Source organism: Mus caroli, unplaced genomic scaffold, assembly GCF_978045245.1.
Source record: "Mus caroli unplaced genomic scaffold, Mus_caroli_1 scaffold_3, whole genome shotgun sequence".
Taxonomy (NCBI): Eukaryota; Metazoa; Chordata; class Mammalia; order Rodentia; family Muridae; genus Mus; species Mus caroli.
Genome location: NW_028227258.1, coordinates 60,661,482 through 60,681,478, shown reverse-complemented (window position 1 = coordinate 60,681,478; position 19,997 = coordinate 60,661,482). Strand labels below are relative to the sequence as shown.

The window sequence follows — 19,997 nt, the reverse complement described above, 5'->3', positions numbered from 1 at the left end:
AAGGAAGAAGGGATGTCAATTAGGTTTGAGTGTTAACATCAAGATGTCATTTAGAAATAAAATATTATCTGAAACATTTTGAATTACCAAATAACTAAGTTGCTTTGTTACAGAACAGAATTTTCCCCCTGTCTTTAGAAAGACGATGTAACTGAGGATTCTATATAGATTCCCTTAACAGTCAAGTGAGTATGTGGAATGCTGTAACTATCTTCAGGTATTGCTTTGCATGAGACCTCCACATCTGCTAAGTAGCTTAAATGGTTCAGAAGTCCCTGCGCCTACCCAAAGCCTTCCTACAGTAGGAAGCATCCAGATGTCTTGTATTCATATTCTGGTTGAGAGAGAGTGCATTCCATGATAAACGTGACCCTCCACCCATGTGCTAGGGATATATGCTCCCCAACACAGCTGGGGAGAAACTTTTTCCCTGTCTGCATTTTGTCTTGAATTGACAAGAGGCTCCCTCAAATATTTTAAGCTATGAGCAGAAGGCCATGGAAGAGGAACACGAAGTCATAGTGTCTCAAAGCAAGAAAGAGTATATGAGCAAAGTTTAGTTTGTGATTTAGGGTTCATTCATGCTGAATGTTTGTCTAGTCTGCCTTGTTCAGCTTTCACCTGTAACGGTGAGTTTAGCTAATCCACTTTGGTGCCTGGCAAGTTGCACCTGTGCACTCCCGCACCCGCCCAGGAGCTATCTAGATGTGTAAATGGAACACACACACACACACACACACACACACACACACACCAGTTAATTTCAAAGTGCCTTGGCTACCTCAAAGGCTGGGCACTCTTTAACCTTCCCCTGCTATCACAGGCCAGTGGCCACCCACCTGGATTCTCACATGGCTGGTTGGCTTTCTCTCCTGAGCTTCAATACCCCATCCTTCTCCCCTGAGAAATAGTGATTCTCTGTCTCATTTTTCCCAGTTTCTAGCCCATGCAAATCTAAAGGTCCCACTCTATCTCCCTTTACTCCAACCATTGGCCGCTGGCATCTTTATTGATCAATCAAAACCAGTTGAGGACAAGAACCTTCAGCATTTGGACATGGAGCTTCCAGATTAAACCAAAGCATTTGAACCAATCCCTAACATTTACCCCTAAATGCTGCAACAACCTGTATGTTAGATAGGGGTACATAAAACGAGAGAAAATGAAAGGTAAGGTTTGAACTCCCTGTGACTAGAGCTTAGTAGAAACAGAAGAACCTATTTCAAACCAAGGAACAACTGTAGGATCCTAGCTGCCAGTCTTTGTTCAGAATGAGGGAGCTTGAGGATGATAAGGCTCTGGTTCAGCCTCAGTATGGATAGTGGGGGGGGGGGAAGGGACAGTCTAAACATGGGAGAGTAGATAGATCAACTTTGAGGTCAGCTCTGAGAAGGTAGAAGAGATCAAGGGACCTGTTCAGAAATCTACCAACAAACATCTCTGCCAGACCTGGAGCCCATTAGAAGCAGGTTCTTGTGTCTGCTCCTGCTCCTGCTCACTGCCGTACAGTTTCTTGGCACTGGAGAATCCTTGCTGTGCCTGGAGGTTCTTTCATAACCATCTTTCTTGAAGTTCTAACAACCATTATCGTTATTGTTAAATGGAACATGAAAGATGGTAAACTGTCTAGAAAGAAGGCCAAAGATAGTCATATAAAAATGAGGCAGAGAAGTGGAAGCAAAAGCAACTCTCTTCGCTCATCTTTCTAGGCGCTGAAATTTTGGAAACTTGTGTAACTTCATCTTTCAACTTTTCAGTGATGATAACGCTTTCTCCAGTACAGTGGTGTAAAAAGGCTAACCAGGGTGAAACAAAAACATGTTTGTGAAAGTGAAGGGGGGGGTGACAGTGATCATTCACTTATACTAAAAGAAACGGACCTAAGGCTTTTGTTCCCAGCTTCCTGGTGTGGCCTTGTTAAGTGGAGGAAAAAGACAGTCGTGAGTAGGAAGCATGGGTAGAACATCCAGGAACGACTGCTGGGTCCCTGGGAAGACTGAGCAGAGAGAGTACAGACACAGATAAAAGGAGAGAGGCAGAAGGACAGAAGGAGAGGACACTGGGAAGGAAGCAGAAGCTGAGGCCAACTGGAGTCTCAGAACAGTAAGAGGAGCTTAGAGCCTCAAGTCAGAGCAGCACAGCCTCTTCCACAGCTCCGTGTCCTCAGACAAACTGTGTGTCTTAATAGAAATTACCCGTCTTGCTTTGTGAGATCAGATTAAAAGCATGGTGTCTGAAGTCACATTTCATACTGCATTACTAGATACTGGCACCAGAATTTGTTACTGATTTTGAACTTGGGGTTATGACCAACCTATTTCTAAGATCCCTTACCCCAAGAAAAATCATAGGAAACAATGCTCAGGATCTCCTGAACTGGCAAACTCCATGGAGGAAAATTATTCAAGAATTTTCCCCCACTGTGCTCCACAAATGCATGTAGAATGCTGAGCTATTTGAATGAGTGCATAAGTTGATAATAATTATCCCTTTAAATTACTTAACCTAAAGTCACTTTCTTTTTTTTAATTTTTAATATTTTTATTACATATTTTCCTCAATTACATTTCCAATGCTATCCCAAAAGTCCCCCATAGCGCCCCCCACGTCCCTACCCACCCATTCCCATTCTTTTGGCCCTGGCATTCCCCTATATAAAGTCACTTTCTTATCTCAGTTCAAAGAAATGGCCCCAACACCTTGTTTTAAATTTCAACCATAAAGGCTTCTGGAAGACCTTTGATGGAAAAGTTGACTTTATTGTGGCAAGGGTAATGCCTACGAAGGACATTCACAGGGGTTTCACGTTGGTATATGGGCCATCACCCAAAGCTGAGTTTTCAGAGGCCTTGATGAGCCCCAATAAAGCCCACAGGCTCACTGGAATCAGAGCCATGGCTGTGCTCCAAGGACTCTTTGCAGAGAATATGGGTGACACACCCCTCTGACCTGGCATTCCTTTCTTTTTTTTTTTTTTTGTTTTGTTTTTGGAGACAGGGTTTCTCTGTGTAGCCTTGGCTGTCCTGGAGCTCACTTTGTAGACCAGGCTGGCCTCGAACTCAGAAATCCGCCTGCCTCTGCCTCCCGAGTGCTGGGATTAAAGGCGTGCGCCACCACGCCCGGCATCTGACCTGGCATTCCTGTTCAATAACTTGGTTATTAAATTGTTGCTCGCTCCCACCAAGCTTTATAAAGTGAAGCTAATGCTGTACCCATTGTACCTGCAAGGACTTAACAAGGTGCAATGTCTGCTATAAAACATGATCTTTGTAAATAGAAATATTCTAAATATTGATGACAGCCATGATTAAAATAGCTCATTGCTAGTTTATGGCTGAGAATATTACTTTCGGTATTACAGGGCAGACTTATTGGCTTAAAGTTTTCTCCGTGTAGAAAAATGAAGTTATAGAGAGAACTTCAAATATAAACCAGAAAGGTGTGTTTAATGTTTTGCAGCCTTGGTGCCTGAAGCAGCAGCCCAGCCACAGGTACCTGCTCAGTCTTCCAGACCCTCCCATTGGTCTGTCACTGCCCTGGACACTTGAACAGGCTCTAACATCCTTTGCTTCTCTGGGTCTTTTTTTCCTTTGTCATTGATTCTTTTCTTATTTCTCTCATTGTGAACAGAGGTTTTCATAATGACTTCTTGATTATCTAATGGTCATTTCCTCCATCCCACATCAGCCATTTGTTCCTGTGGTTCTACCCTAGCCCATCACCACTGAAGTGTTAAGGTCTCCCATTCTCTAAACTTGGATGCCCCCTCTCCTCCCCTCTTAAAATGACCTAATAGGAACTTCCCCCACCCCCAAAGTGTCTTCAACTCCATTGTAAGTGCTGGTCAATGGCAGCCACCAGTCTCTATGTATTGTCATCTCTGCTGTTTGTCTTCTACTCCATGGTCCACACCTGTCGTCCTGTGCTTTAGAAAGTCTTATTTCCTCTCTTTTCCATCATGATCTTGAACTCAGCAACCCACCCCACCCTCTTCATGTCTGCATCTGAGCAAACAAAGACAACTCAAGGTGTTCAGAGAACCCAACATGCTTGTCCTGTTTTTATCTCAGCAGAGGCTAAATCCTACCACATTCCCCCAGTGCACTTGCTCTTAGACTGTCTGAGATGACCCTGACTTTATCTAACTTTATTGGAAATTCCCTTTTTTTAATCTGCTGATCTTGCCTGCTGACTTTACCACACACACGCACACGCACACACTTCTCTTGAAAACTAGAAACATTCTCTCAAGACCACCCAGACCTCTTCCTTTCTTCCATCCACACCCAACAACTGAGCCTCTCTCTGTGGCTCATCCTGAACTAGTGAATTGTCTGGAATATTTCAGATGTCCCCCTATACCTTCAATGTCTCCCTCTGTACTGGATTATTCTATCAACCAGTAAACATGGAAACTCCTGCTGTATACACAGAGGTACATTCTTAACTCATCTTATGCCCACCACCATCTTCTCACCTGACGAATGATGCAGGGTCCAAGTTCCCTTCACAGCAAAACTTGACAAGGTAGCTGGCCCACACAAATGCTGTCCCTGGTGTCACGTGTCTCCATGTCTGCCACCTCTACAGCCTGCCATAGCTGTCTTTGCTTAGTGTTAGCCACAACTACAGGTGCATCTTTTTAAACTTTTTAGTCCACTTGCTGTCAGTATGTACTTCCTATTGGCTTGGTCTGAGAGGTTAGGGATGCCTAACCTCTACATGTGGAAGGGCTTGGGGGTTTGCCACTATGTGACTGATGGCCACAAATCTCTTGGGGAAGGGGAGGGGGCAGGCTGCAGAGGACTGCAGTTATATGACAGGGGCCTGGTGCCTGAAACAGACAAAACTCCTATCATCCCTTCAGGGCCTTAGCTCAACCTTACCAAGCTTCTTCTCGTGGCCCACTGCCCTACAACAAGGCACCTCCAATATAATGTGATCACTTACAGTAGTCTTCCCATGTTAATTGAAAACTGATTCTCACCAGTGTTCTCTATCTCAGTGAGGACTAGCACCAAACCACCCAGGGGCTCAAGCTCTGATCCATGGTGCTCCCTTTGATATGCCTCCTTCTTCATTATTGTGGTTAGACTCTCACAGTTTCAACATCCAGAATGGATCTGAAATCCATCTACGTTTCTCCACTCTGCCAACACCTTCATGTGAGTCACTATTAGGTCTTCTGTGGACTATTTCCACATCTCCTTATTAAAAATTCAGTTTTCTATAAACTCCCCTACCCTAAAACTCTCAAGCCTTCCTGCTGATTTTTCAATGAGGTAAGAATTTATTGCCCCAACTCTAAAGTCCTGGGTTACATGGCCATTCCTAGTCATCCACCCTTGCCTTGGGCCACTCTGCCCTTGTCCTGGTGCCTTATGTCTTCCGGCTCTCTGAACACACAGTTTCTTTATGCCCAAATGCCTTTACATGGCACCTTTTCCCTGTTTCTCATGGTCATTCTGACTAATTTTTCAGGTTTTTGCTCAAACGCCACCTCCTTAGAGAAGGCATTTCATCCCCCGACTTTTAAGCACAGTCTCCTCAGTTATGTTTCTGTCTCTGCAGTCACTAAAATTTTAGTTCTGTTTTTGTCTGTCTGTCTACTTATCTTTCTTTTCCCTTAGATTCAACTCTGAGAGGTAGTGCCTAGCCCTGTTGTAGGCACCAATTCATATCTAATGCAGGGAGAAATGCTGGACCCTCTCACATCCCTGTATCAGGCCTGTGTCACCTCCAAAACTGTTCATGACACTCCTAGCCTCTGTTGCTCTGTTCCTCTACTCACAGAAATGTCCACTGAGCAAGCAAATGATTATATGGATGCTCACATTAAAAAAAAAAAAAACTCACAGATTTTCACAACTTCCGTGCTTGCTCTCATTTTCTCATTAAGCTTAGTTCATCATCATCATCATCATCATCATCATCAGGGATGGAATAAGGAAGAAATATGTCTGGTGGGCTTGACTTTGACTGTGTGCTCTTTTCCTTTTAACTGCCCTTGTCTGTCTGGCATGGGACTGGTTTCTTGAATTTTCACTTCCATCCCAAGGGCTTATGCTGTGGCTGCTGCCGTGGCTGCTGTGGCAGAGGTGGCTGCTGTGGCAGACGTGGCTGCTGTGGCAGAGGTGGCTGCTGTGGCAGAGGTGGCTACTGTGGCAGAGGTGGCTGCTGTGGCAGAAGTGGCTGCTGTGGCAGAGGTGGCTGCTGTGGCAGAGGTGGCTGCTGTGGCAGAGGTGGCTGCTGTGGCAGAAGTGGCTGCTGCAGCTGCCTTTATTGAGGTTACTGCTTCTGTCTCTTCTATCCTGAGGTCTTACCACTTGCATATGCTTCAACCACATTGAATTTCTCTTCATTTTCTGCAATCTCTGGTGTACTTTCCCAGTTTTTACCCAGTACTATCAGCAGAAACCTTCACAGATATTTGTTTCCTGTGGCTGCTAAGGAGCGAGAGTGGCAGTGTTGCCAGCCTTAGAACCCTCACACTAGGTAGGGAATCTTTTGGCACCAGTGATGCCATCCGTGAAAGCCAAAGTTTGCCTGAGTCAGTCCTTCAAAACCCTTAGCAGCAAAAAAAAAAAAAAATCATATAGAGCACAAACTTCTTTCCCCTCTATCATGCAGCCTGTTAGCTGAGTACCAATGCTCCCTATCTTTAACTTACCCAGTCTATAATATCTTAGAGGTTTTCAAATTAGTTTCCATGACCTTAGGAAATGGATGTCAAAGCCCCAAATAACTATACAATATTTTAATTATTTTTGTCTTCAAGTATTGTTGCATATAAAAAAATAAGATCCACATATTGTATCTATAGTCTATAGAGTCGCCATCTTAGGACCAGTACTCCACTATCATTTCAATGAGAATAAACACTTCCAATTTATCAACACAGACACAGTTTTACTAGGAAATAGTGTGCAAAGTTTGGGGGAAGTTGTGAAGGGGCAGGGTAAATACTGGATCTTCCCACAGACATGTGAACTAAGCATGCCCTAGAGCAATTTGTGAAGAATACAAGCAAATGTCACTCTCTATGGATCCCCTCTTTCTAGATATCAGCCACTCACTAGTCAGGGCTATATGCTTTCAAGCAGAATTGTAATAATGAGAATTTTTCTTAGTGTTAAGATCTCAGAAGACCTTTTAACCTTTAAAAATGGCCAACATGAAAAACATAGGTAGAATTTAGAAAGCCTATTCATTATCTTCCGGTTTGTTTTGTTTTGCTTGATTGTTTTCACACAAAGACATGTGCACTCCAAAGTTGGGCTAAGAGACCTACCCAAGCTCCTGACACCACAAGGTATTCTGATTCTTCCTCCGATTCTGCCCTACCCCACATCAGCACAAACACGCAGCTCAAGTGATTGAGAGACTCCTTTAGATGAACCTCTTCTAGAAGGCTATTCTTTTAAACAACATCCTGGTACCTTCCCACTACACTCCTGCCTGCCCCTCAGTGCCCCGTCTTATTAGGATTTCTATTGCTGCAACAAAACACCATGACCAAAAATGAAGTTGAAGAGGAAAGTGTTGATTCAGCTCAAATACTTCCACAGCACTGTTCATCATTAGAGGACATCAGGACAGGAACTCAAATAGAGCAGGATTCTGGAGGCAGGATGATGCAAATAATAATGGAAATGCAGTAAAATCAAGAGTTGATTTGATGACATGAATTAGAGGATTAAGTTGCCTAACTGGGGAAACCTTTGCTTGTTCACAAGATGACTTGGAGGGTAAGAATGTGCTTTCTCGTTTCAGATGGTAGAAGAAAGAACAAAATCAGAAAAAGACAAAGGAAAAGGGAAGTCTCCAAAGGAGAAGAAGGTTGCCAGTGCCAAGCCTGGGAAGGGAAAGAGCAAGGACCAGCCTGAGGCCACTGTAACAGTGAGGAAGACCACACAGTTAAAACGGAGGGGAGAAGACGACGAGGCCAAATCCTATATCGGTCAGTGTGTAGCTCCACATGGTGTCTTCCACCTCTTGCTTTATAGACCAGAATAGGGCTTTAAGAGTTACCTCTATAATTACACACTATCATTCTTAGCCTTTTTTATTTTAAAGCCACATATAACCTATGCTCTGTGGCACTCAGATTGAAAAAATATTTCTGTTTGCAATCCATGCATGGTTTTAGCTTTTTTTTTTTTTTTTTTGTAATTACTGTCTTGATGAGAATGTAATGGAAAGTCAGGTGTAATTATAGGCAAACTGAGAGTGATTCAGCGAGATGGCTCCTGAGGAAAGTTGCTCACTCTCAGGCCTCACCACCATCCCCAGGCTTCTCATGGTGGAAGAAGAGAACAAGCTGCCACAAGTTGTCCCCTGACCTCCTCAGGCGCATTATGGCACACACAGGCATGACTGTACTGCACACACATGTGCACGCACATGCACACACACACACACACAACACACACACACACACACACACACAGAGATAAGTTAGTGGAATAAAAGTTGATACATGTGAGAAATCTAATTATTTGAGAGGCTATGCAGAACACAGCTTCTTCTTTTTGATCTATCCAGCATATTTTATTTTTATTTATTTACATTCCCAATGCAGTTCCCCTTCCCTGGCCCCCACAAAGTTCCTCCCCCCACCCCTCCCCTTCTCCTCTGAGAGAGTGGGACCTCCCCTAACTATGTCCCTAACCTGACACATCAAGTCTCTGCAATGTTAGGCTCATCCTCTCCCACTTCAGTCAGACAAGGCAGCCCTATGTATCGGGGCAGGAGAGAGGGGCCTCGATCCAGGCCATGTAAGAGTGCATCTTCCTGACTCAAACTTTTCACACAATCTTTCTGTCTTCAACAGACCAAATAGAACTTCATTCTGTCCTAAATGGCTGACCCAAAACTGAGTCATTTTCAGGAGTTACTCGTGATTTAAGTGATTCACAGCTGGTTTTCTCTGAGTCCAGACAGAACTACCTGTTACTATCTTTATTTTATTTGTTTGTTATTTGTAATCAATAGACTTGATTCTTGATTTCTTTCAACACTTTTGATCTTTACTGTGTCTAAATTAAGTAAGAGAGACTGGCTTTTTTTTTCTTTGCATCTTTTATCAGTTGATCCCTCTCACGTATCTCTACTCTAAAGATAATAAACCCCAAAACAATGATTTTATGCTCTCCATAGTCAATACCAATGCTGACAATTTTCAAGGTTGGGGAGAATTAATTACATGAACTTAAAATGTGAGCATCTGTTGTATGGCATGTACATTGGCCTTACTGAGCTGCACTGTACAGTGTAAAGTTCTTGTGTATCATGCATGGTCAGCACGAAAGCAGGACGGTTACTGTCACACCCAGAACATCGTAGTCTAAGAGAGTCTCGTGTTTTAATATTCATAAAGAACATTACCAGGAAAAAGAGAATAGGGAACTACTTTATACTTATGTATGTCTTCAGACGGAATGCTGTATAGCTGCCTCACCATTGATGCACAGTGTTCTCACCACCCTGACATGAATTCATTCGGTGCTATGCTACAGAGCACATCCACAGTATTTCCTTATCCTGTAAACACCTTTACTTATAAAGTACCAGAAAGCTGGAGCTACTTGTAACTCGGGAGTCAAGCCAGATGTTGCTCAACTGAGATTAGAATCAAAGGAAACTAGTTACAGGTTAAACTCTGACAAAAGCTCAGGCACCATGTTCCATGGCCGCAGACCCCATGTGTGTTGGCCCTCCTAATATGTCTATGTCTCATTTGCAAACATGATTTAATATTTTGTAAAATGGCCACAGTCTCTTTACTGGAAGAGCAATAATGAAAAACAGTCAACAGGCCTGCGTTCCAGCCAACTGCCTGGGTCTTGGCAAGCCAGAGAGATTACGAACACATGCATAATTGAGTATCACGACTGGTTTGCCTGGGGACAACCTGTTCTACCTAACAATGAGAGCTGACCTTCTTTCTGGTATTTCCAACAGATGATGAGCCAGACGATGGTGCCCAATATTACGTTATTGTTGTGGGATTCAACAATCCTCAGCTACTGGCCATTATGACTGAGCTTGGCATTCCTATAACCAGTGTGATTAAAATATCTTCAGAGAACTATGAACCTCTGCAGACACACCTGGCAGCAGTCAGGCAGCAACAGGAAGCTGTACTTCAGCCAGAAGGTACACACTTGGCCTCGGAACTCACAGAGTCCATCAGTATTGCCCCTGCCCCTCAATACAAAGGCAATCTGCCGTCTGAAACATGGTTATAAAGTATACACTTTATTAAATCCTTTCAAGACTGATTTTCTATATATTCTGCTTATATCAGCCAAGAGCCATAAATTTGGCAAATTAAAATCATACTCGGTGCTGGTATCCCTGTGTAGTCACAGAAAACATAACTACAGGTCAGAAGACTTGGTGACTCAACTATTCTCGGTCTTTTAGCTGAGAGCAAGTATGGTTACACAACTTTATTTTTCAGGAACTTTTGACCTGCAATGTTTAGCCAAAGCCTGGGCTAGATAAATATTTGTTAATACTCTTTTCTTTCAAATGACATAGTCACCAAACAGCTCTGACAAGATCATACAGTTGGGTGTGTGTGGGTGGGTGGGTGGGTGTGGGTGTGTGTATTCATGGAGAGCAGAAGATGGTGTTGGACCATTTGGAGCTGGAGTTACAAGTGGCTGTACATAACCTGACATGGGTGCCAGGAACCACACTCAGGTCTTCTGGAAGAATAGCAAGTACTCTCAACTGCTGAGTTACCTGTCCAGTTGGGTTTTACATGTTAGTTATTCTACACATATTACTAACTCATTGTAATAAAAGTCAGAGAAAACATTGTATCTTCCAGGCTTAAATTGGGAAATTAAAGAGATGAAGCCACAGCCATATTATTGTCCAGTCATTTTGAGTATTAGGGTCTTTATCTCAAGGAATGTGCTAATTTACTTCTATGGGACAAAAACCAGAAAGCTACTGTGACCTTCAGGTAACAGCACTGAGAATCAATGCCAATCTGTGATTCCAGGGGCCAAGTTATTCTTACTATATGTGTTGATTTTGATGTTATCATCAATATTTTCACCATGCCTTTTAACTTACAGTCAAATATCAATTTCCTTCTATTTTTCCCCAAAGTTAGAAATCACTATCTTTGATAAAATTAATAATTACCATTTATTGGGTGCATAATTTGGGATCTAAGCCCAATGCTAAGAGTTCTAAAATATTGATTTATATAGTTTTCCCAACATTCCAAAGAAGTATATTTTATTGAAAAAAAATACTTTCATAAATTTTGTGGTTTTCCACTCCCCTAGTTCCTTAATGATCTTTCCTACCTCTCCAGCTACTCAAATTATTGTTTTTTTACTCTCTTAAAAAGAAAAAAACCCACAAAATACACAGAGAAACTCCACAAAAACAGAAATCAAAATCTTGCTTATATAGTAAGAGACAAATAAAATAAACAAAAAAATGCCCCCCCCCCAGAATGTAAAATGAAACAAAGTCTGAAAAATATTATTGAAATAGCTTTGTGTTGGCCAACTACTCCTGAGTATGGGGTCTGTTATGTAATGTTGTTAATATACCCAGTAAGACTCACTTGGAGAAAACTGATTTTCCTTTTACCAGTTGGTATCAACTACAGATAACTTCTTGGTTAGGGGTGGGGCCCTGTGTCTACTTTCCCATTTCAATGCAGGAACCTTACCTGGTTTAAACCTATGCAGGTACTGTGCATGCTGCCGCAGTCTCTGTGATTTCATACTGCATCAGTCTCCTGTGGGAGAGGCACTGTTTTCTTGGAGTTACCAATTACCTCTGTGTAGATCCCGGAACCTTGAGAAAAGATCATTGATGCAAATATCTCATTCAGTACCATGTAATCTAAAGTGTCTCACTCTCTTCACATTGTCCAGTTGTGACTCTGCGTCAGTTTCCACCTACTGTATGGCATTAATCCATGTGTATAGCAGAATGTCATTAGGAATACTTTTACTGCTGTGTTCCCTTAGCAGAATAATAGTGTTAGGTTTTCCCCTAGGCCCATGGGACATATGTAGTCTTGGGTTCTTGACCAGCTTAGCAATGTCGTGTATAGGTTCCATTTCATGGAAATCTCAAAGCAGTTTACTTTGCATTCCCCTAGTGCATAAGAATGTTGAGCATTTCTTTCAGTGTTTCTCAACTATTTGTGTTTTCCTTTTAAGAACTTTCTGCTTAGTTCTGTATAGACCATTTTTAAATAAGGTTATTTGGTTTGTTTGTTTGGTTGGTTGGTTGGTTGTTCAGGGTTTGTTTTTTTGTTATTGTGTTTGTTTTATCATTCTTTATGTGTTTTAGATACTAACCCTCTATCAAATATATAATTAGTAAAGAATTCGTTTCATTCTGTAAATTGTCATTTTTTAAATGATGGACACTTTCCACACAGAAGTTTTTCAGTTTCAGGAAGACAAGTTTTAACTGTTGGTAATACTTGTGCTATTGATGTCTTTTTCATAAAGGCTTTTCCTGTGCTAATGAGTTCAAGACTAATCCCACTTTCTCTTCTATGAGATTTGGTATGTTTGCCCTTATATTGATGTCCTTGATCCATTTGGAGCTGGGGTTTCTGGTTTTCTGGTTTTGTTTTGTTTTGTTTTGTTTTGTTTTGTTTTTGTAGTATTATGAGTGTGGATCAACTTGCATTCTTCTACATATAGCCATTCAGTTTGACTAGTATCACTTGTTGAAGATGCTCTCTCTTTCTCCACTGTGTATTTCTGGCTTCTCTATCAAAAATCAAATTTCCATAGGCATGAAAACTTATGTCTATGGCTTTGGTTAGATTCCATTAATCAGCATGTCTACTTTTATGACAATACTTTGTGTTTTGGTTATTGCAACTCTCTAATACAACTAAAAATCTGAATGGTAATGCTTCTGGCATTATTGTTGTTGTTATGTTCTTATGGTATTCTGTTGTTGTTGTTGTTGTCATGTTGTTATTCAGGATAATTTTAGCTACCCTGGAAATTTTTGGTTCCATATGAAGTTGAGAATTACTTTTTCAACATCTTGAAAGAATTGTGTTAGAATTTTGATGGGGATTGAGTTGAATCTGCAGTTTGTTTTGATGGGGTGGCCATTTTAAGTTCATTAATCCTACCAATCCTTAAACATGCAAGATCTTATTAATCTTCTGATTTCCTTTTCCATTTCTTTCTTCTTAAAGATTTATTATACAAGTCTTTCCCTGACTTGGTTAGAGTTACCCAAAGATGATACTTAAGCTATTTTAGAAGTTATTATTTCCTGACTTATTTTTCAGACCATTTGTTATTTGAACATAGGAAGGCTATCAGTACAGGGGAACGCCAGGGCCAAAAAGTGGGAGTTAGTAGGTAGGGGAGTGGGTGGGAGGGTATGGGGGACTTTGGGGATAGCATTGGAAATGTAAATGAAGAAAATACCTAATAAAAAGTATATAAAAAAACCAACAACAAAAAAGGAAGGCTATTGATTTTTTTTTACATTAATTTTGTATCTTGCTACTTATCTGAAGATTTTTATCAGCATTAGAACTTTCCTTATCAAATTGATAGGATTGCTTATGTATAAAATTATGTCATCTGCAAATAAAGATACTTTGACTTCTTTTTTTCCTGTTTTTATATCCTTGATCTCCTTCAGTTGTCTTGTTGCTCTATCCAGGATTTCAAGTACTGTTTAGAATGTGTATGAAAAGAATGGACATCCTTGTCTTATTTGTGATTTAGTGAAAATGTTTCTCTCCACTTACATTGGCATTGGCAATGAACTTATTGTAAATTGCTTTTATTATGTTAAGATATGTCATTTGTATGTCTTTAGGTTGTTTATCATGAAATGGTGTTGGATTTTGTCAAAGTTCTTTTCTATATCTAGTTAGATGATCATGTTGGGTATTTTTGTTTAGTCTGTTTATGTCATGGACTACATTTATTAATTCATGCATGTTAAACCATACCTATATCTCTAGGTCGAAGTCATGGTTCATAATATTTTATTTTTCTTTTATTGGATATTTTCTTTATTTACATTTGAAATGTTATCCCCTTTCCAGGTCTCACCTCTGGAACCCCTTATCCCACCCTCCCTCCCCCTGCCTATATGAGGGTACTCCCTCAACCACCCACCCACTCCTGCCTTCCCGCCCTGGCATTCTCCTACACTGGGGCATTGAACACCCTCAAGCCCAAGGGCTGCTCCTCCCACTTCTGTCCAGTAAGGCTCTTCTCTTCCACATATGCAGCTGAAGCCATGGGTCCCTCCATGTATACTTTTTGGTTGTTGGTTCAGTTCCCAGGAGCCCCAGGGGTGTTTGACCAGTTGACACTGTTGCTCTAATCCATGGGTCTGCAAAACCCCTCAGATCCTTCAGTCCCTTCTCCAACTCCTCCATCAGGGACCCCACTTTCAGTCTAATGGTTGGCTACGAGCATCACCTCTGTATTTGTTAGGCTCTGGCAGAGTCTCTCATGAGACAGTTATATCAGGTTCCTGCCAGCAAGCACTTCTTAGCATACACAGTAGAGTCTGGGTTTGGTGACTATATATGGGATGGATCCCCAGGTGTGGTAGTTTCTGGATGGCCTTTCCTTCAGTCTCTGCACCACACTTTATCTCCATATTTTCTCCTGTGAGTATTTTGTTCCCCTTCTTTTTTTTTTTTTTAGGTATTTTCCTCATTTACATTTCCAATGCCATCCCAAAAGTCCCCCATACCCACCCCCCAATCCCCTACCCACCCATCCCCCTTTTTGGCCCTGGGGTTCCCCTGTACTGGGGCATATAAAGTTTGCAAGTCCAGTGGGCCTCTCTTTCCAGTGATGGCCGACTAGGCCTTCTTTTGATACATATGCAGCTAGAGACAAGAGCTCCGGGGTACTGGTTAGTTCATATTGTTGTTCCACCTATAGGGTTGTAGTTCCCTTTAGTTCCTTGGATGCTTTCTCTAGCTCCTCTATTGGGGGCCCTGTGATCCATTCAATAGCTGACTGTGAGCATCCACTTCTTTGTTTGCTGGCCCCTGCATAGTCTCACAAGAGACAGCTATATCTGGGTCCTTTCAGCAAAATCTTGCTAGTGTATGCAATGGTGTCAGCATTTGGAAGCTGATTATGGGATGGATCCCTGGATATGGCAATCACTAAATCATCCATCCTTTCGTCACAGCTCCAAATTTTGTCTCTGTAACTCCTTCCATGGGTGTTTTGTTCCCAATTCTAAGAAGGGGCAAAGTGTCCACACTTTGGTCTTCGTTCTTCTTGAGTTTCATTTGTTCCCCTTCTAAGAAGCACTGAAGCATCCACATTTTGGTCTTCCTTCTTTTTGAGTGTCATATGGTCTGTGAATTGTATCTTGGGTATTCCAAACTTTTGACTTAATATCAGTGAGTGCATACCCTGTGTGTCCTTTTGTGACTGGGTTATATCACTCAAGATGATATTTTCAAGTTCCATTCATTTGCCTGTGATTTCATGAATTAATTGTTTTAATGGCTGAGTAGTGCTCCATTGTGTAAATGTACCACATTTTCTGTATCCATTCCTCTGTTGAAGGACATCTGGGTTCTTACCAGCTCCAGGCTATTACAAATAAGGCTGAGATGAACATAGTGGAGTATGTGTCCTTATTACATGTCGGAGCATCTTCTGGGTATATACTGGGGAGTGGTATTAGTGGGTCCTCAGGTAGTACTATGTCCAATTTTCTGAGGAACCGCTAGACTGATTTCCAAAGTGGGTGTATCAGCTTGTAATCCCACCAGCAATGGAGAAGCGTTCCTCTTTCTCCATGACCTCGCCAGCATCTACTGTCACCTGAGTTTTTGATCTTAGCCATTCTGACTGGTATGAGGTGGAATCTCAGGGTTGTTTTGATTTGCATTTCCCTGATGACTAAAGATGTTGAACATTTCTTTAGGTGCTTCTTAGCCACTCAAGATTCCTCAGTTGAGAATTCTCTATTTAGCTCTGTCCCCATTTTTCAATAGGGTTATTTGGTTCTCTGGAGTCTAACTTCTTGAGTTCTTTGTATATATATTGGATATTAGTCCTCTATCAGATATAGGGTTGGTAAAGATCTTTTGCCAATTTGTTGGCTGCCATGTTGTCCTATTGACAGTGTCCTTTGCCTTTCAGAAGCTTTGCAATTTTATGAGGTAGCATTGAAGGGATTCTTCATCTTAGCACATAAGTGCTAAACACTAAGACATTGGTATTCTATTCAGGAAATTTTCCCCTGTGCCCATGTATTTGAAACTTTTTCCCAATTTCTCTTTTATTGGACTCAGTGTATCTGAAGGCCCTTTATCCATGTGGACTTAAGATAGGAGATAGAAATGGATCAATTTACATTCTTCTACATATTGACCAACAGCTGAACTAGCACCATTTGTGGAAAATGCTGTCTTTTTTCCACTGGATGGTTTTACCACCTTTGTCAAAGATCAAGTGACCATAGGTGTGTGGATTTATTTCTGTGTCTTCAATCCTATTCCATTAATCTACCACCCTGTCACTATACCAATACCATGCAGTTTTTTATCATGATTGCTCTATACTACAACTTGGGTCAGGGATGGTGATTCCACCAGAAGTTCTTTTACTGTTGAGAATTGTTTTTGTTATCCTGGCTTTTTTGTTATTCCAAATGAATTTCAGAATTGCTCTTTCTAACTCTATGAAGAATTCAGTTGGAAATTTGATGGAGATTGCATTGAATCTTTAGATTGCTTTTGGCAAGAGGGCCATTTTTACTATATTAATCCTGACAATGAATGAGCATGGGAGATCTTTCTATCTTCTGAGATGTTCTTCAATTTCTTTCTTCAGACTTGAAGTTCTTAACATATTGATTTTTCACTTGTTTGGGTAGAGTCAAAACAAGTTATTTTATATTGTTTATGACTATTGTGAAGGGTGTCATTTCCATAATTTCTTTCTCAACCTGGTTATCCTTTGAGTATAGGAAGGCTACTGATTTGTTTGACTTAATTTTATATCCAGCCACTTTGCTGAAGTTGTTTATCAGCATTAGGAGTTCTCTGGTAGAATTTTTGGGGTCACTTAAGTATACTACTATACCATCTGCAAATAGTGATATTTTGACATGTTCCTTTCCAATTTGTATCCCCTTAATCTCCTTTTGTTGTCTAATTGCTCTGGCTAGGACTTTGAGTACTATATTGAATAGGTAGGGAGTGAGTGGACAGCCTTGTTTAGTCCCTGATTTTAGTGGGATTGCTTCAAGTTTCTCTCCATTTAGCTTGATGTTGGCTACTGGTTTACTGTATATTGCTTTTACTATGTTTAGGTATGGGCATTGAATTCCTGATCTTTCCAAGGCTTTCATTGTGAACTGTTGAATTTTGTCAAATGCTTTCTCAGCATTTAATGAGATGATCCTATGGTTTTCTTCTTTGAGTTTGTTTATGTAGTGGATTTCGCTGATGGATTTCTATATATTAAACCATCCCAGCATCCCTGGGATGAAGCCTACTTGATCATGATGGAAGATCTTTTTGATGTGTTCTTTGATTCAGTTTGTGAGAATTTTATTGAGTACTTTTTTCATTGATATTAATAAGGGAAAATGGTCTTCCTTTGTTGGGCCTTTGAGTAGTTTAGGTATCAGAGTAATTGTGGCTTCATAGAACAAATTGGGTAGAGTACATTCTGTTTCTATTTTGTGAAATGGTTTGAGGAGTATTGGTATTAGATATTCTTTGAAGGTCTGATAGAACTCTGCATTAAACCCATGTGGTCCTGAGCTTTTTTTGGTTGGGAGACTATTAATGACTGTTTCTATTTCTTTAGGGGTTGTGGGACTGTTTAGATCATTATTCTAATCCTGTTTTTGTTTTTTGATTTTTATTCTTTGTATAATCCATTTGTTTCTACTTGGTTGATTTCAGCCCTGAGTTGGATTATTTCCTCCAGTCTATTCTTCTTGGGTGAATTTGCTTCTTTTTACTCTAGAGCTTTCAGGTTTACTGTTAAGCTACTAGTATATACTCTCTGCATTTTTTTGGATGCACTTAGAGCTATGAGTTTGCACTGTTTTCATTGTGTCCCATAAGTTTAGGTACGTTGTGCCTTCATTTTCATTAAATTCTAAAAAGTCTTTCATTTCTTTATTTCTTCCTCAGCCAAATTATCATTGAGTAGGATGTTGTTCAGCTTCCACATGTATGTGGGCTTTCCGTTGTTTTTGTTATTGAAGAACAGCCTTTGTCCATGGTGATCTGATAGGATAAAAGGGATTATTTCAGTATTTTTTGTATCTGTTAAGGCCTGTTTTGTGACCGATTATATGGTCAGTTTTAGAGAAGGAACCATGAGGTTCTGAGAAGAAGGTATATTCTTTTGTTTCAGGATGAAATGTTTTATATCTAACTGTTAAAACCATTTGGTCCATAACTTCTGTTAGTTTTACTGTGTCTCTGTTTAGTTTCTGTTTCCGTTATCTGTCCATTGATGAGAGTGGAGTGTTGAAGTCTCCCACTATTATTGTGTGTGGTTTGAGCAATGTGTGTTTGAGCTTTAGTAAAGTTTCCTTTATGAATGTGGGTGTCCTTGCATTAGGAGCATAGCAGTTCAGAACTGAGACTTCTTCTTGGTAGATTTTTCCTTTGTTGAGTAAGAAGTGTCCTTCCTTATCTTTTTTGGTAAGTTTCAGTTGAAAGTCGAATTTAACTGATATTAGAATGGGTACTCCAGCTTATTTCTTGGGATCATTAGTTTGGAAAATTATTTTCAAGCAATTACTCTAAAGTAATGTCTGAGGTGTGTTTCTTGTATGCAGCAAAACGCTAGGTTCTTTTTATTTATCCAGTCTGCTAGTGTATGTCATTTTATTGGGCAATTGCATATATTGATGTTAAGAGATATTAAGAAATAATGTTTGGACTAGTTAGGGAAGCAGAAACCGGCCTGAGTAGGGCCACAGGCCTCATCTGGCTGGATCAGCGCCGGGGTAGCGGGAGCGCAGGGTTGCCTGACACCCGCCAGCTACCCATGACCCCCGCCTCAGGATTTTGGGACTGCTGGTGAGTGGAACACAGCTTCTGCTCCAGTCCAATCACGCGGGACCTGAGACTGCTCTGGTTGGGGAGAGAGAAATCCGGCCTACATAGGGACACAACCCTCTTCCGGTCAGAAAAGCACCGGGGCAGCTGGGGCGCAGGGTCGGCTGACACTCGCCAGCTACCCACAACACCCGCCACAGGATCTTAAGACTTCTGGTGAGTGGAGCACAGCTTCTGCTCCAATCCAATTGCGCGGGACCTGAGACTGCATTAGTTAGGGAAGCAGAAACCGGCCTGAGTAGGGCCACAGGCCTCATCCGGCCGGATCAGCGCCGGGGTAGCAGGAGAGCAGGGTTGCCTGACACCCGCCAGCTACCCACGACCCCCGCCGCAAGATTTTGGGACTGCTGGTGAGTGGAACACAGCTTCTGCTCCAATCTTTAAACAGTCACAACGATAACAACTAACCCCAGAGATTACCAGATGGCGAAAGGTAAACGTAATAATCTTACTAACAGAAACCAAGACCACTCACCATCATCAGAACCCAGCACCCCCACTTCGCCCAGTCCAGGGCACCCCAACACACCGGAAAAGCTAGACACGGATTTAAAAGCATATCTCCTGATGATGATAGAGGACTTCAAGAAGGACTTTAATAACACACTTAAAGAAATGCAGGAGAACACTGCTAAACAAGCAGAAGACAATAAAGAGGAAGCACAAAAATCCCTTAAAGAATTGCAGGAGAACACTGCTAAAGAGTTACAAATCCTTAAAGAAAAACAGGATAACATAATCAAACAGGTAGAAGTCCTTACAGAAAAACAGGAAAACACATCCAAACAGATGATGGAAATGAACAAAACCATACTAAACCTAAAAAGGGAAGTAGACACAATAAAGAAAACGCAAAATGAGGCAACACTGGAGATAGAAACCCTAGGAA

General features: G+C 41.2%; 1 protein-coding gene across 1 annotated transcript in view; it reads left to right on the top strand.

The window, feature by feature from the left end:
• Spag17 (sperm associated antigen 17) overlaps positions 1-19,997 on the top strand; it is a 268,834-nt gene that overhangs the window by 94,212 nt on the left and 154,625 nt on the right. The window contains exons 5-6 of the mRNA XM_021157134.2: positions 7,774-7,960; positions 9,964-10,158. Of these exons, the coding sequence (XP_021012793.1) occupies positions 7,774-7,960; positions 9,964-10,158 (382 nt within the window). The remainder of the gene's footprint in view (positions 1-7,773; positions 7,961-9,963; positions 10,159-19,997) is intronic.